The following is a 16,894-nucleotide window of genomic DNA, read 5'->3' as shown; positions in this document are numbered from 1 at the left end:
AGTATTGTCGCCTGAGCTCGAAAACACTCATTTTGGCTGCTCACTTTCAAGTTTTTCTTTTTGTTCCCTCTTTCTCATTCAGCTGAAAGTTTAGTTTCGGTAAAAGTTGGCTTGTGTTATGACTCATGCAGCTTTTGCCCTGTTATGTTTTCGCGCTCTTCCATTTCTCTCATTCTCCTGCTCCATCCACTGATGCTTAATCTGCTCCACATTAGCATATTTGAACACCACTGCACTACTAATATGTTCACATCAGATAACGGCAAAGTTAATTCTTCATTACCTGAATTGAGCACATTAGCTGGCTGTAAATGTCTGCCTGCTTCCAGGATTACTAACTGCTGCAATCAAGAAATAACGCTAATGGGTGTTTTAATATTAAATGCACGGCAGGAACCAATTTAGTTTAACTTGATACACCGTATTACACACAAATGTTCACCCAAATTATAAAGACACACATTTATTTTTTTTTGGCTTAACCCAAGTGGTATCCTGACATGCAGTTGTAGATTTCTCTCTTGTGCTGACAAAATATTTCAAATTCAAATTCAGTCATTATTTTTTTTCCATGAAAGCACTGTTTCAACAGTTATCACTGAGAATAATTCTCCTTTTATAAAGCAGTTCTGCTGAAAATAAGACGGTCTGTAGAGTCATCGTGACATTGTTTCTGGAGATGTTGCTCTTTAGTTTTTTAAAGGTCATTTTTAAAAGCTGTGAGCAACATTAAATCCATTTATTTGGACGGTATAGTAGGTGGAGGTAGACCTGGGCAAATCAGACCACAAGCACGTGCATGCCTGGATACCACTACGGATATCAAAGACAATATGTTATTTTGTAGTTTGTGTGAGCCCCTAAAGCATTCATTTTCTACCATATGTTCCAACCAGGTGCTCTGCTGTCTCCATGTCTGTCCTCCAACAGGGAGCCAGGCGAAACAGGACTGGTCCATCCAGTGGCCCACCTCTGAATCTGGAAAGGAAAACACTCCGGTGTGCCAGCCAGAGGCCAGTCAGTGGATTCGTTTCCAGCTCTCCCAAAGCCCCAAAGTCCAGTCCAAGTACAACCAGCACATGTGCCACAGCCCTCAGGCCCTGGCCCCCCCTTTGTATGCCGATCGGCTCACCGTCGACAGCCCCGCCACCGGCCTCTTCCCACCCCTGGACACTGGTCATCGTTCCCTGCCCCCGTCACCCCGCCAGAGGCATTTTGGCCACACGCCTCCTCGGACTCCCTTGGTGGTCAACACCATGACCCCGCCTGGCACTCCCCCCATGAGGCGAAGAAACAAAGTGAAGGCCCCGGGAACGCCGCCTCCGCCGAGCCGCAAGCTCATCCACCTGCTGCCAGGCTTCACCGCGCTGCACCGCAGCAAATCCCACGAGTTCCAGCTGGGGAACCGCTTGGAGGACACGCAGACACCAAAGTAAGTGTTGCTCTCCTCTGGATTTATTATGGCCGCAGGTTTGAAGCTTTGTGTGCTAACTGGTGAAAAAGGTATCACCCCACTACTAAAATTTGGAAGAGTGGATTCCATCTTAGTCACCAGCCATTCTTTCCCCCAGTTTTGATCATGTGACAAACACACATACTATTTGATTTGTAAGACAAATTCTAGAAGTTTCTTGAGATTTATATGCTGAAAAAACTTTAATTTCAAATGAGCTATTTGCCAAATATATATGGTTGTTTTGGCATCAAAAAGGAGGACACCATAATTTTTAAAGATTCATGTGACTGATGACAAATGAATCCTCATTTTCTCATAACTATGTTTTTTCAATCATGTAATAATAATTGCTAATTTTAAAAACTATTAGTTATATTACATATAATTACATAATTGAAAATTATGTGGTTGCAACAAGAAGCAAAGAATTCGAGATGATAGGATTGTTCAGATCCTATCAGTGCTAGTACTGGCAATACTGCAATAAATCATACTCCCATTACAAGTGAAGCCCAAGCAGATCTGCCATTTTCCCTCTCTGTGGGTTCATTTTTCACTGCAATATAAAGTCCTTCACCTCTATGGAAACAGCACAACCATCCCTAGGAGAGAGAACTCAAAAATGTATGACGGTTATATTGTCTCATGCTATTTAAGAAAAACAACCCTGAATTTCTTTGAATAAGGAAAACTGAAAAAAACTTAAATCAACAAGTACAACATTTCCGCACAGGTATCAGGGTTCTCACCAGGATTTTTTTTCAGCGAAATGGCAGGTTCCACACGTGCACGCACACGCGCATGTGCAATAGACGGGAACGGGTCATTCGACGACAGGAAAGTACGGCTGAGGTGGGAGACATAAATTAACCTAGATAGGCACTTAGTCGATCAAAACAAACGCACATGGCGTTATCTGTCAAAATAACAGTGTAGCGGCCCTAATCACAGTGTTAACCCTTCCTGTTCGGCCCCCTACCGTGGTCAGGAAGCCCGGGGTTAACCCCCTTCACTTCATCAGCAGCCGTAGAGGCAAAGACACAGGAGCCCAGCCGTATCGAAGAAAACTGCAGCCTTTATTGTCTATCAACAGTGGCTGAACCGCACAGTACCACCAACCCAGCAACTACACACCTTCTCTCCTCCTCTACCGAACTGCCGTCTCTCTAGCTCGCGCTGCATTCAAGGTCGCTTGGACATCTCGCTCTCTCTCTCACACACACGCTGCTCTTTCTCCCTCTCTCATGACGGAGCCACACACTCTCATAACAACAGCGTAATCTTTGAAATGCGCTGGCGAGAACCCTGATCTGTCAAAATAACAGCATAGCGGCCCTAATCACAGCGGAATCTTTTAAACTGACAGCGTAACGGGCTGTTAGACTGCGTAACGGGCCGTTACGCTGAAATGCGCTGGCGAGAACCGTGGGTGTTATTGTGATCTTTAAAAAAAAAAGATTGCCTGTTGGTCACTTTGTACAGGCTTTTTCGCACATTGAAATGTTACACTATGTTTTGGTGATGGTATTAAACTATTTTATTCTTGTATTTAGTAATATTTCTTTGTTTTTGTGGTACAACTCATTATAGCTGTCCAATCAGTTCTAAAAGTTACACAAAAATAACTGACTTTAATATTTAGTTATCAAGTTTTTTTTTTCCTTCAAAAAGTACTCTTTTGTTTTGCATTATTGTGACCTGAACTAAATATTGTTCAGAAAATATCCCCAGTTGACTTCTGCGTTAATTAATTTTTTGTGAATGTGAGCTCAAAGATGGGACTTTTCATGACAGCTTCAAATGCATTTATTTTTTAATATTTTAATGCAGATTCTGAATAAGTGACATGATGAGAAATAACAGTGAAAATTACAGGCTTTTGTCTTTAATATTTCATCAGATATTATAATTCAAATATGCAAGTTGGGTCGACAAGCTAAAATTTCACAGATACTTTGCTAAATTTGGGTAGTATATGATTAAAAAGTTTCAAGCAAAACAGAGCCGGTCGAACAGAAGGTTGATGATGAGTTGAGATGGAATAACCCGTTTTAGAAGTGAAGAAGCATGGTTTTATTGTGTCAGTGTCAAAGTTATCTTTTCCCATAGTGTCTCTAAAACAATATTCCAAATCTAGCAACGGCCAGTCAATTTCAACAGATGGTTTGCCTGGAGCAAACATTCAGAGCCTCCGTCCCGGCCTGCTCTGCACAAGGTCTCACGACGTAATTCCATCTGATCCAAGTAGTTTAGAAAGGAAGCTCGGACCCCACCTTTCCTTTCAGCAGTTTTACTCGAGCATAATCTTCCACCAGACCCCAATCAGATTAATTCCTGGGAGGACATCATTGCCCATAAAGAACCAATGGCCTGTCGGTAGAGATAAGGGGGCCTTCGGGCCGAGTTCCTGACTGGCCGTCCGTACGTCTGGTGCTATGCTGATCAGATTTGGCTGTGGACAGGGTGCACCACTGCTCGGTAATCAGGAACCAGAGTCTGCCTCAGGAGAGCTGCACTCATTTTGATAATGCCATTAGATGACAGTGCGCTGTCACTGCTACACTTGGTAAGTTAATATCTGGGAGTCGTCCCCTGCTTTTGTGATGGCCATCTGGGTTATATGTGATGTGCGCCTGGTCGGGGCCGCGTCCACACATGTCGGCGGGTATCTGCTCAGTGACGAGTGGATCATAGCTGCAGTGAATAGGCTCAAACGGCATTAGAGAATTGATTACCGGTCCCCGAGCACTGATAGACTGCAGGCTGCGAGTTGAGCCGCTCTAATCAATAGCCTGTGTGTGCCTGGAAATGTTGCGACTCATCGAGACAGGGCAAATCTGCTGGCTTCTCTGATAGCCAAGAACCTCATAATACATCATAATTGGTTGGAGGGCGGTTGCTGGCAAGCAGCAGGTTGGTTGTTCAGTCAGTTCTGGCATGAGGCTGAGTTTGTTTTGTATCTGGATGTGTAACAATGCAAAGTTAGCTTCTGTTTGTTTTTGTTTTTATTTTTTTACCTCCTTATTGCTTGAAAATTACTCAATTTTATACTCTCTTAAGTCTTGCATCAAGATTCCTCTAAACACTTCACTGGAGCTGAATGGAATGAAAATCACACAATATTTCCTACCTATCTAAACGGCTGCTTCTTTTTTTTAACATGCTCCTTCCATACTATCCATATTGCCCCTTATTACTAAACTCAGGTTTTTAATAAGCTCTCAGTGCTCCATAGGTCCTCATTTTCTTGTGCTTAATTGCCTGGTACGATGTCCAGGACACAATAACCAGAGATTACCCCCTGACCCCAAGAGACATTTTTCTCCCTTTATCTTAATGAGATATGGCCTAATATCTCATTATCACTGCATAATACAGCACCAAGACTATGTAGCTGAATGTGCATGACTACCTGGCATAAACTGATGAACTGAAGTTTGCTTCATCCACAGACGGATAAGTGACATTTTAGTTTGTAAAAAAATTTCATAATCTACAATGCTTCCTTTTACGTTGGAAACATGTAAGTATGTTAGAGGTAAAGATAAAGATTGCATAAAATGATTACATTATACGTGAACATATGAATAAAAATTTATTGCATTCTGCTTTGCTGGAATTCAGTCTCTTTTTATGCTTGTTAAAGTCAGAAAAATTCAAATGTATATGTTTAATATTCCCGTTTTCATCTCATATATTAATTCAAATCATTTTTGCAGTATTGGCTACATTGCAAATAGTTGCCTCTTGGCTATTAAAGCATCTAAATTGCCTTTTTAATGCATAATAACCTATTTCAATGTTTTTCATTTCCACTTGCACATTTATCGGATCTCAAATATGATTTTTATTTTCTATAATCGTGGTTCAAAAATTGTTTCTGGTTGCTTATTTTGATTGCAAAACTCGGTGAATCCGACGGTTTGCCTGCACGGACGCTCATCTTCAGCTTTATAGCTTTGTACTTCTCTGCTTAATGTGTTTGTCTGTGTGATAATGTGTTTTCCTTTTCAGCTCGCAGTGAACCGCATGGTTTTCTATCCCATCCATAGAAATAATGAGCAAATTGCCTCCTTACCGGAGCGTTCAGTATTCTCTACGAATCCAAGAAAAGTCTCCCCCCAAGATGAAACAGCTGCCAATTTTTGCAAGTCAAAATGCATAAGAGAGGAAAACTTTCAGCTGTGTGAGGAAATTGGAGTGTTCTTTCTCACCACCTGTCAAGCACCAGTCCAAATACATTCAGGAGTGATTTGGTCCTCTGTGTCCTCATGAAGATATTTGGGTCTGTTTTTTTTTTCTTTCTTTTTGGCAACTGATGCTCAACTGTCTTTGCTTTTAGCCATTTTCAGCTAGATAGAAGATCTATCAAGATGAGATGAGGTGTTTATTCCAAGTAGCATTAGCAGATAACTAATATATTCACACTGCATGAAGGCATGTGGTCAAGGAAAAATGGTTCGATGGATATTTAAACATTATTCAGGAATTGATTATGTATGTAGAGAGAGGTTTCTAACTATCATTTATTTAATTTTTTGCGGACTAATTATGTTGAGATTGGACAAAGGTTTTTTTGAATAGATTTTTTATGACTGGAAATGACAAACAAGTGGTAAATTTCAGCTGTTTCTGTGGTTTTTGCCAAACATGCCATATGGCATACCAAATATGCCATATTCTTACACTTTCGTGGTGGTCAATGCCAAAGCCTGTATTTGCCACCATAAGAATCAAATGATGCTAATAAGCTTTTTGCATATCTCCATAGGGATTTTCAGGTCTTGGAGGTTGGAAGTCTTCCTTGCCATCACTCTGGTCTTCAGTTCTCTCCACAGATTCTCATTGAGATGCAGGTCTGGTCTGGGTTGCTCGAAAATGCTGATATTGTCTATTTTTTTTTGACCACTTGGACTGTACGTTTCAGATCATTGTCTTGCTGGAATGTCCAGTGGTGCTCAAGGTTAAGGCTTTTTACAGAATCCTAATGTAGTTGTCTTTTCTCAAATGCTCTTTGAATTGGTGAGGTTGCCTGGCCCGTTGGGTGGATTTTCCCCCAAAGCATTTAATTCCCATTATTATGCTTGACCGTGGACTTGGTGGTGTTAAGATTAAGATTAAGATTAAGATAGACTTTATTAATCTCACAAAGGAGAAATTTAACATTACAGGGCTCTTAGAAACAAAAACAAAAAACAGGAGTGCAACACAGTTCTTGAGGTCGAACGTCTCTTCTTGCCTTTACCAAAAAAACATCACTTCACTCTTTCCAAACACCCATTTCTAACCTATCCAACCACAGAACCGATGACCAGGAGCTGTCTTCTTGGTCTAGGTGAGTTTTTGAGTTTTTTTGTGCGCCGGTCTTTGAGAAACCCGATGGATATTATTCTTGTTTCGTGTCAGCTGGAGTGTCTGGTTGAGATTTGCTTGGTCTTGGTGTTGGTCCTTGAATTCTCCTTGACCTCTTGAATTACTTTTCTTGCCATTTTTTTGACTTCCTACCATGCCCTTTGAGATTTTTCACACTTTGAAACTCCTTGTACTTTGTGAATATACGTTGCACTGTGGCTTCTGATGCTTAAAAACACTTGGACATGACTTTATAGCCTTTTCCCATCTTGTGAGCAGCAACTGTCTCTCAGTGATGGACCCTAATGGCAGCACTGTGGTTTTAGTCATGACTTGCAAATGACTGGTAACTAACTAGAAAACTCCTATATCAACTGCTGTCAATTTGTAGTGCAAAAGAAAGCTCTAGAACATTGTAGGAATTACCAGATCTATTTGTAATGGTATAGAAGCTGCATTTCTTAGAGACTTCTGACAATTTCATCATTTTGGGCATGAAGATTTGAAAAAAGAAGATCTCCAACACAATGTCTAGCCATTTTTGTGACTTGTTTATGCAATTTCCAGTCAGAAGAAACCAATTGGTGAAAAAGAAGTTCACTTTAAGATCAAACTCTCATGGGTGTGAATATTTTTGGGCACCACTGTAGATACTGAGCACATTGTTCTTGTTCCTATGGTAATGACTCTGGTTCTGTTCGATAGATGTAATGTAAAAATAGATCTTCTGGCATGACTTTCACAAGTAGCAAAATCTTACCAATTAACATGTGAAATCATTTGGAAGCAATGGCGTTCTTTCTTTGTCTGTGGAAGCCATTAAAGAAGTCAAATCCTCATGTCTTGGTTGAGCTCTGCATTAGCATCGAAGAGCTCAGATAGCAAAACATTTCTGCATTAGTTTCACATACATTTTTACGTGTCAAAACAAATCCTCTCAGCCAACAATTCAGAATATCATTGAAAAAACAAAAGCCAGAAGCAACAGCAGTTCAAAAAGAAGTGTTAGTTTTACAGTCACCCCTCCTGCTTACAGCTGTACCTTCTATATCAATTTGGGATGACTACAAAGTAGAAAAACACATTCCCTGTCCTGTAATTAATGAGTTGATCCTCAGCATGATGAAAAATATGCTGAGTTCAGGGATGTTGCCAAGTTTAGGGGAATTATGGAAGTAATTAGTTTAAAATTAGTCTGAGTCATTCAGTGTACATTGGCAATAAATATGCATATACAGTAGGGGACTGCAGTTCAAATTTCAGTACTGAATTTCCATGTGTTTAGTATTAGTTTGTTTTTTTTTTGTCTTGAAGGCAGCAGTCTAAGTCAGAAAGTCCCCAGTTTTATTAGCTTAATTTATCTCTAAAATGTGATCTGTGTAACAATTTAGCAACAACCCCGATAACACAAGGTTAGAAATAGTTTGGTTTGGCTGCTAAATATTCCCATAACGGAAGAAATACAGAGCAAAATGCAACATTTTGACCTCATTGGTTATTTATTCAGTCATTATGTACAGCAGTATAGTTATGTTCCAGAAGCCAGGCTGTTAATATCAACTTGCACAACAGTATGCAACAGAAATGGGCATTTTGCTCAATTTGAGTCAAAGAATCCAAAAAGGAGACATGGTCTAGGACCTACAGAGCTCAGAATGCATTCTATTTTATTTTAAACGAACTAACTTTAAGAGATAATGCAGTCCAGCTGGACAGTGAATGGTTATCTGTCAAATATTATGTCTTCTTTGTCATCACATACATCTTGGGGAGCTGTTTTCATGGAAAGATTTGCAGCATAGAGGGTTAAACTGCGTCTCCAAGTGTTTCTGTGGAAATGTCTTCAAATCACTGTTAACCTCCTGGGACATGCCTGATTATGCTCGGTGTATAATCAATTGAAAAGCCACACATCATGAGATGTGGCTCACCAGATGTTTTTGGATTCCCTTTTCAATTCGTCTTGTCGTATCTCCTCGACAGAGAGAGACGCAGACAATTACATCGGGCTGTCTATTAATGTATTTAACATCTTGTCAGGAAGGTGAGAATTTCTTAATGACTCCATTGTTTCCCCCTTCATTTACTACAGTAATTTGACTTTGAAATGTGAGAACCACTTTCTGCTTTCAATCAATTCCTACCCACCCCACTGAGCCATTGCAAACACACACACACACACACACACACACACACACACACACACACACACACACACACACACACACACACACACACACACACACACACACACACACATACACACACACACACACACACACACACACACACACTCGCACAATTAGTAAATCAATCAAACCAGCAGTGCCCTTTTTTGACGCACTCCAGAGATTTGCTAATCATTCTCTAATGTCTCTTTCAAGGATTATTCTGTTTTCACTGTTGAAGTGAAACTTACCGATTCTCCATCCCATCCAGCTGGAGCACAGTAACGATACAATGATTAAAAAACGATTAAAATGAAATATTTGATAAATGTCCCATGTAGGAGGAAACGGTGGAAAGTGAAACAGGAACTGAAGCAGAAACTGTAAGAAATTCCTTTTAGATTGGCACAATGTATGTAAAGATTGGACAACTCAGTCTGATAAGGGAGTAGACTAGAAAATTATGTAGTTTTATTGTTTTTTTTAAGAAATGAAACAAAGCAAAACTTTATCAGCAAGAGGGAGGAAATAACTATAACTGAAAAAATATAAAAAATCAAAATCCAAGTGCTCAAGGCGGGTTTGACAAGTAAAAGGCCTTAATTTCAGAGGACTAGAGACATTAAAAAGCACACCAATGTGCCTGGGCTTTCTTCAGGGGGGGAAACACAAAGTCCCCTTCTCACTTTTTATATCCTTAGACAATTAGGGAAGTAGTAGGCTCTGAAGTCAAGAAGGTTCTTTGGTCTGATGGGACCAAAAAAAAAAAAGAGCGTTTTGCTATGTTTGCTGCAAAACATACTGCACATATTCACAAACATCCCCACTGTGAGGCATGGTGGTGGCAGCATCATGTTTTAAAGGTAGAGGGTAAAATTAATGAGGCAAAATATAGGGAAAGAATCTTCTAAATACTGACTTGAAGAGGGTGAAGTTTCATATCTTTAACTATTTGACATTACTTGGTAGAAATCTGTTTTCACTTTGGCATGACAGATTCTTTTTTTTGGTAACTTCTTGTAAAAACAAGCAAACAGACAAACAAAAAACGGCTGAATTGAGCATTATTCAGTGATGGAAAAACGATAAAAGGAGAAAACTTCCAAGGGGGTTGAATGCTTTTTATAGGCTCAGTAGATAACCATTATTTATTTTATATGAATAAAAACAAAAACACTTAAGGGACCTTTAAAAGGAAAAGACTTTTAGAAATAATAACTCGAGAATGCCCTAATATCCAAATCGGGTAATGACTATAAGAACGATGAAATATCAGAATCATTTTGGCAAACAGGGTAACTGGTGGCCTTAATGCATAGATTTGTTTAAGCTGTTTGATTTTATCCTCACCAGGGAATAAGATAAACACTCAAAGTTCTTTCGTGTTGAATCACTCTGAAGTTGTACTTCCATTTGTACAAATAGCATTCCTGTATTTGGCCACTCTGTCCCAAAGTCTCCTTTCAGTGAAGCCTACATAAAAACACCAACAAATGCATTCAAGTCAGTACACGGCATGGGTAGCATTACAGATCTGGCAGCTGGTGAAAGGGTAGGATTGTATCAGTTTTTGCTACGTTCTCATAGTAACTGCAATCACCACCGCAAAAATTGCCATAGGGTAAAGTTTATCATTGATCATTGAGACATTTTTAAGACTGATCTTAGTGAATATCTCAGTGAATATACTGCTTTCAATGATATCCATGTTTATCTTTTGGATCTGGACAGCTTCTTTGCTATAGTATGTGTGTTTGCCTGTTTAATATACAAGCTTATGCTGCCTGGTAAACATTTCTGTCCCACAAACGGTAGCAACAATAAGACTTTCAGGCTGAATCCTTCGGAATCTGGCCCAGTTGCAGCAACCATGATGCTTGACCAGTCAGGAACTTCAACCACTAATATTTTCTGGTCTAGCAGAAAATAACCCCAAAAGAAGGATGTTTCTGGGTTCCAGGAACTGCAGATTGAAATTTTTTGGTTTTATCTCATTCTTTCTGCGAAAATGCACTGCAAGTTTTTTTTTTTTTGCAAGGGTTGTTGGGTTCCCGCATTGAAAAAAGTTTTTGGAATCATATAGAATCTTGAGGGAAAGAAAATACAGATTGAGATTTTTATCAAAAGATTTCTCCGGTAAACATTTCCAATACCAGCTGAGAGAAAATAGGGTGTTTTTTTTGCTCAAAATACCTCCATGAAATGATTATATCTCTCAACGCAGACGTTTGCGAGGCTGAAATAGTTCTGGGCGACCTGCAATAGCTGTTTTACAGTTTTACTTAGAAACATAAGTGCGCCGGATACCCAGCACCACTTAAACTTTAATTTCTAGGCAGGAGTGCAACAGCGATCTCATTCTGCTTATGTTGCACCCAACTCTCTCCCTTTCCCCACTTTATTTTTCAGCGTCTCTCTCCCCATATCTCCCTCTCTCTCTCTCCCCATGCCCTTTTCAAAGCAGAGAGAGGCTCTTTGGGCTGGAGTGTCAATTAATGAACCTCGTTGTCTATGTTAATGAGTAGTAACACGCGTGCGTAGAAAAGGCCAAGTGAGTTTTCAGTCTGTCACAGTCCCACTTGGCTCGTCACACCAGGATCATTCTGGAAAAGTGGGTGTGTTTGTTTTTCCACCGTCTCTTGTCTTGCCTTCCCCCTGCCAGTAGAAATGGTAATATCATATAGTTAATGCCACCTTATGAGACTTTCACAGCTTTTTGAATGTTAAGCACTTTCTTATTGAATTGGATGTTTGCTAATAAATCACATGGTGCCGGGGGTTGGCATGATTCACCCTCTGCTTCTCTCAGGGTAATTCTACCATACAGCACTCAGGGGAAGCAAATTTGCATCCCTTCCATGACTAATTTAGCTGTTTGCTTTCACTGAGCTGGTGTACACACCATATATTTCTCTCCCCCTTTCCTTTCCCCTTTCGCTCTCTGTTTCCTTTTCTTTCTCTCGTCACCCCTCTCATTATGCGTCTCTTTTGAGAACCTGTCAATGTGTTATCTTTCAGTCATCCGTAACATCTACCGATTCAGTCTTCAACATTTATTATTAGATTTGGTTTTCCGTGGTGCAAAGGAAACTGAGGCGAAGTTGCGATGATCGAGCGGTGAACATCACAAGAGGATTTGCTGTGAGGTGCCGCAGACTTAAAGGTCCCACATTGTGCCCCTTTTCAGCAAATTAATCAAAGTCTCACATGTTCCCAGAATGTGTCTTTCATTTTTTTATAGCTCAAAATACTGCAAAGATGGTTCATTTTATCGTGACTGTATAACTTCTTTTTTTAGCCCCGTTTTAAGGGGGTTGTTTTAATGTCTGTAGCTTTAAATACAGCTGAACAATTTACTGCACGACTGCTGACATATATTTAAGTGCATTACATCGCAATTTTTTCTCTGTAAACCATCATTTGACATGGACATATCAGCAAATTCGCAGCACAGGTGTTGTTTTTCACTCGTATATGGTGACTTTGTACAGTTATAAAATCAGTAGGTTTAGTGTTGCATAGCTGCAGCTTGGAAATGGCTCTGAAATGACTGCTGGTTGACATGTAGTTTTAATTGGCTGCATTTAGTCACTATTTCATACTTGTTTCATTCTCTGACAAGAGAAACAGCCGAATATTTAAATGAGAACAGTTTTATTGGGAATTCGGCTGTGCTTAAATGCAGTATTTGTGAGCACAGAGCAGGAGAGAAGCAAACAGGAGTAAAGTGGCTGAAATTAAGTTGGACTGAGGTACAGCAGGCTACATGAAAACACAGGAACAGATCTAGTCCTTGTTTATTGGTTTCAAATTGCCATTAAAGTTTCCACAACTCTGAATGTCCCTCAGCATCCTATGATGCTTCAACTTGTAACCATAGAATCAAAGCTCGTGGTAGCGTTAGCCCCATTAGCTTCATAATGCGCTAGCGCTAAGGATTTTACTATTGTTGTGGTGACCCTCCATAAATAATAACACTAATTCATTGGATTGTCAGTTTCTGTGATGCTGGGAGTGCAGTCAACAGCAGAACCTTTGGTGAACTTTGCTTGTGGCTGAGACATTGAAGAGTTAGCAGAAGCAGCTCTAGAAAGTAAATAAATCCGACCTGGAAGCAGTGAGTTTGCAGGATTAGACGATGTTTGCACCAACTATCGGTGTCTTCATATTTTCACAGATTTTTTTCTATATACCTACAAGTTGTACATACAAGTTACAATAAAAATGGATTTTCACCATGTGGGACCTTTAGAAAGTACAATTTGTGATCCAAGTATAAGCAAATATGTTAACTTCTGCATATAGCACTGGAATCTAATCTATTATATGTTTAGTCTGATGTGCCATCAAACCATCTTCAACCTGACGATGTGTGGATGCTGTTTTATCTAGAACCAGAATGCTAGCAGAAGATCCTTTAAGTCCTGTCAGTTAGAAGTTGGAGGTACCAGAGATCAGAATTGTTCCAACCTATCCTCAATACCCAGCTGGTTGTTTCAGTACAGTTGTTTAAGAGATGATCGCAATGATTTGGTTTGTATCACAGCCGCTCATATCAGGTCTTTACTTCTGTCCATTTCTGTAGGAATCCAACATATTAACTTTGAGACCCCACTATTTTTTTTTACCATATATGACAGGGGTCGACAACCTTTAACACTCAAAGAGCCATTTCGACCCGTTTTTCCACAGAAAAGAAAACACCAGGAGCCGCAAAATCCTTTTGGCATTTAAAATGAAGACAACACTGCATATATCACTTTTTTTTACCTCTATGCCCTTGTTAATCAGTCGTGATTAATTAATTACAAAGCCTCTAATTCGATAGATTCATTTTTTAATTGTGTCCTTCCACTAATATTTATCTTACTTGGTTAATGTCATTTTTGCTCCTGGACCTCATATGTTACGTAATGTTAGCTGGAAATCAATATTTTGCGAATGTCTATTTAACTTGTAAAATCTATTTATCTTAAGCTAATAACTTTTCTCCGGTAAGTCGCTGCCCTATTTTCCAAGACAACACTCCTCTGATTCTCTGACCTGCTGCCTGGATGTGACATCGAGCCGTGTTCTTGCGAGTAACGTGTATTACCCTATCAAAGAGTAGATATTGAGCAAGACAATTATCCGTAGTTTACCTTAGTACTCACGAGTACTTTTGACTCAAAGACAAGACGTGTCTTTCTTGGAGTGGAGCTTTAATATACAGGCTTGCCATTCTTGAGTACAAAACGATGTGAAACTACAGGCGTTTCTCCAGGAGTAAAACAAAAAAAGGCATGAAACGTGTGGGAATCGGAAGCTCCGTGTTGTCTCTCTGCATCAACTTTGTGCTCTCATGTCCCAGGGAAAAACCCCAGCAGCACATCCGGTGGAGTGACACGTCAAAATAAGAGCGGTAATTTTACAATAAAACTCTCTATATTAAAATGCAGGATAAAGCGGTGTATAGAGGATGGATGGATATTAAAATGCATTGAAACACGCCTGAAAGGCAGAACAATTTATTTTCCAAAGTTACAGGGAGCCACAACAGAGGGCTGAAAGAGCCGCATGCGGCTCTGGAGCCGCGGGTTGCCGACCCCTGGTCTGTGACATCATCGACTTTGATGTGTGCTGATGTTAGGACAAAAACAATCTTTAGTGCTCATAAACATTATTTACAGCCATACAGTGGACTACAATAACTATAGAATGATGTTTAGATTAGCATTGTTCATAAAGATGTTGATCAGTATCAATATTATCAATCATGGTGTGTCATGAGCTACGTAAAACCTTTCTTCCCCCTCATGTAATAGTCAAACTTAATAAACATCTTTGTTCATGTGGCTTTAATTTAAAGCCTGCTTCTTGTTGGCATATGATATTAGTGCAGGTAGTTTTATAACGAAACACGGCATTGCTCCAAAATGACCTTATGTGTACCCTTCTGGATTTGAAAGTTTGGTTCAGCTGAATTCTTTTGCAGTGCCCTGATGAAAAAGGAAAAACTCTGAGCTCTATTACTTTTGCTGACCTCCTCAACTGTGGCAGCTGCTGTCCTGAGAGTGCAGATGTTATTAAGCCACTGTCAAATGTCATCAGACTACACCCACACTGTCCCACAGTGTTAATGTATAATCACGAAGAATATCTTTTTTTTTCTTCCAAGGTTTAACTTAGGTTGTGGCTCAGTATGTCATTTGAATTATTTGGATAATAATGAGAGGAAACTGAGTTTGTAGAGTTGTTTTTGGCTTTGGCTACGTTAATCTCATCCATTTTCTGCTTTGTAGTTTTCATGAATGTAGCTAGCCAGCTAGCTACGTAGGTGACATTCCCTTTTCTTAATCCTCACCTGCTAAGCTCTGATTGGTCGACTGTTTCTCCACCTGGCTGAAACATCCGTCACAACCTTAGAGCTGCTCAACGAAGCGGACATGTGGGGCGATGGTTCAGATGTCTGGAACCGGGATAATCTGGTCGCACAGATGGAAGCAGAGGCACCGTTTCTATGGTTACGTGTAGTTTAACACACCTGGAGCAGTGACTTGAAACAGGGATTACACCGTCGACTGGAAGTATGCTTGAGCTGTCCAATATGGGATTAGACAGACATATGACAACTGCTGAGAAGGAGGCAGTGGATGTGGCTCTGCTGTTGATTTGTTCACATCCAAGAACAGCTGCGGCTCAACGAAGAACAGCAGCAGCTCCACCGGTACAGAAAGTATCAATCAATCAGTCAGACTTTATTCACTTTTCATACTAATAAATTGCAACACAAAATGCTTTACAGATAGCAGAAATAAAAATACAATAGAACAGCACAAACAACCTCCTACCCCCCAAATCAGGTTACAAATAAAGGCCACAAGGACGTAGGAACTGAGGAAACACTATCCTGTGTAACACATGCAATGAGGAAACACCAGATGATTTAAAATAAAATGAAATAAAATGACTATTATTAAAGCAGAGATAGACAGACATAGAAGCTTAAAAATGGCAAAAACAGTAAGAAATGATGCAAATTAAATAATAAAATCAGAATCAGAAATACTTTCAAAATTTAAACAGTGCAAACAGTATATATATATATATATATATATATATAAAACATATGTAGAAAAATATGTCCTAAAAGTGTAAGTGAAGTGAAAAATGAGTTCACTACTTGCACTGAAACCTAATGAGTCCAGTCTGACTACTGACTCTGTTTGACACTCTGAGTTAAACTGTACATTAACTAGGTTGAAATATAAATAAATAAAAGATTCAATGAATAAAGTAAAATTAGTTCTAAGAAGAGTAATTTGGCTTGTGTTGTAGTCGCTCTGATCTTTTTAGCTGCTTATTTCCCTGCATCTAAAATTTTAACTTCAATACCCGACTGTTAACTTGCTGTGATACATTACAGACTTCGATGTGTGCTGAGGTTACCCGAAGAAGGTCATAAACATTATGTCCAGTCATACGGTGGACTTAAAGAATGAAGATGACTTTTTTCAATTTTTTTTTACATCCGCATTCATTATGAGGATATAATTACAGTTCATCAATATCAGTCTTTACAATTATAGTGTGACGTGAGCTCCATAAAATCATGATTTTTCATATGACAGTCAAATTTGGTGACTATCTGCATGCATGAATAAATATGTGCATGAAGGAATAATTTACAAAGTGGAGACTTAAAGAGACGAGAAGATACTGAAATAGAAGCAACATCTTCTATTGTTCAAACAGTTCAATTCAAAGATTAAAAAAAAAAGACTTTTAGGCAGAGTATTAAATAAATAAAATCCATGAACTCACTCAGAAGCAAAACATTTCACAATCAATGCAGGAGCAGAAACTGTTCCTTATGACTGAGCTTTGTTTTATGAACTGTTTTGTAATCAGAAGGCACTTTTATCGCCTCGCTTGCTTC

General features: G+C 39.4%; 1 protein-coding gene across 2 annotated transcripts in view; it reads left to right on the top strand.

The window, feature by feature from the left end:
- Nucleotides 1–16,894, top strand: part of ksr2 (kinase suppressor of ras 2) — a 154,186-nt gene that overhangs the window by 36,514 nt on the left and 100,778 nt on the right. For both annotated transcript variants that reach the window (XM_022209952.2, XM_022209950.2), the window contains exon 5: nucleotides 931–1,432. In XM_022209952.2, the coding sequence (XP_022065644.1) occupies nucleotides 931–1,432 (502 nt within the window). The remainder of the gene's footprint in view (nucleotides 1–930; nucleotides 1,433–16,894) is intronic.

Source organism: Acanthochromis polyacanthus, chromosome 7, assembly GCF_021347895.1.
Source record: "Acanthochromis polyacanthus isolate Apoly-LR-REF ecotype Palm Island chromosome 7, KAUST_Apoly_ChrSc, whole genome shotgun sequence".
Taxonomy (NCBI): domain Eukaryota; kingdom Metazoa; phylum Chordata; class Actinopteri; family Pomacentridae; genus Acanthochromis; species Acanthochromis polyacanthus.
This window is presented reverse-complemented; position numbering and strand designations above follow the sequence as displayed.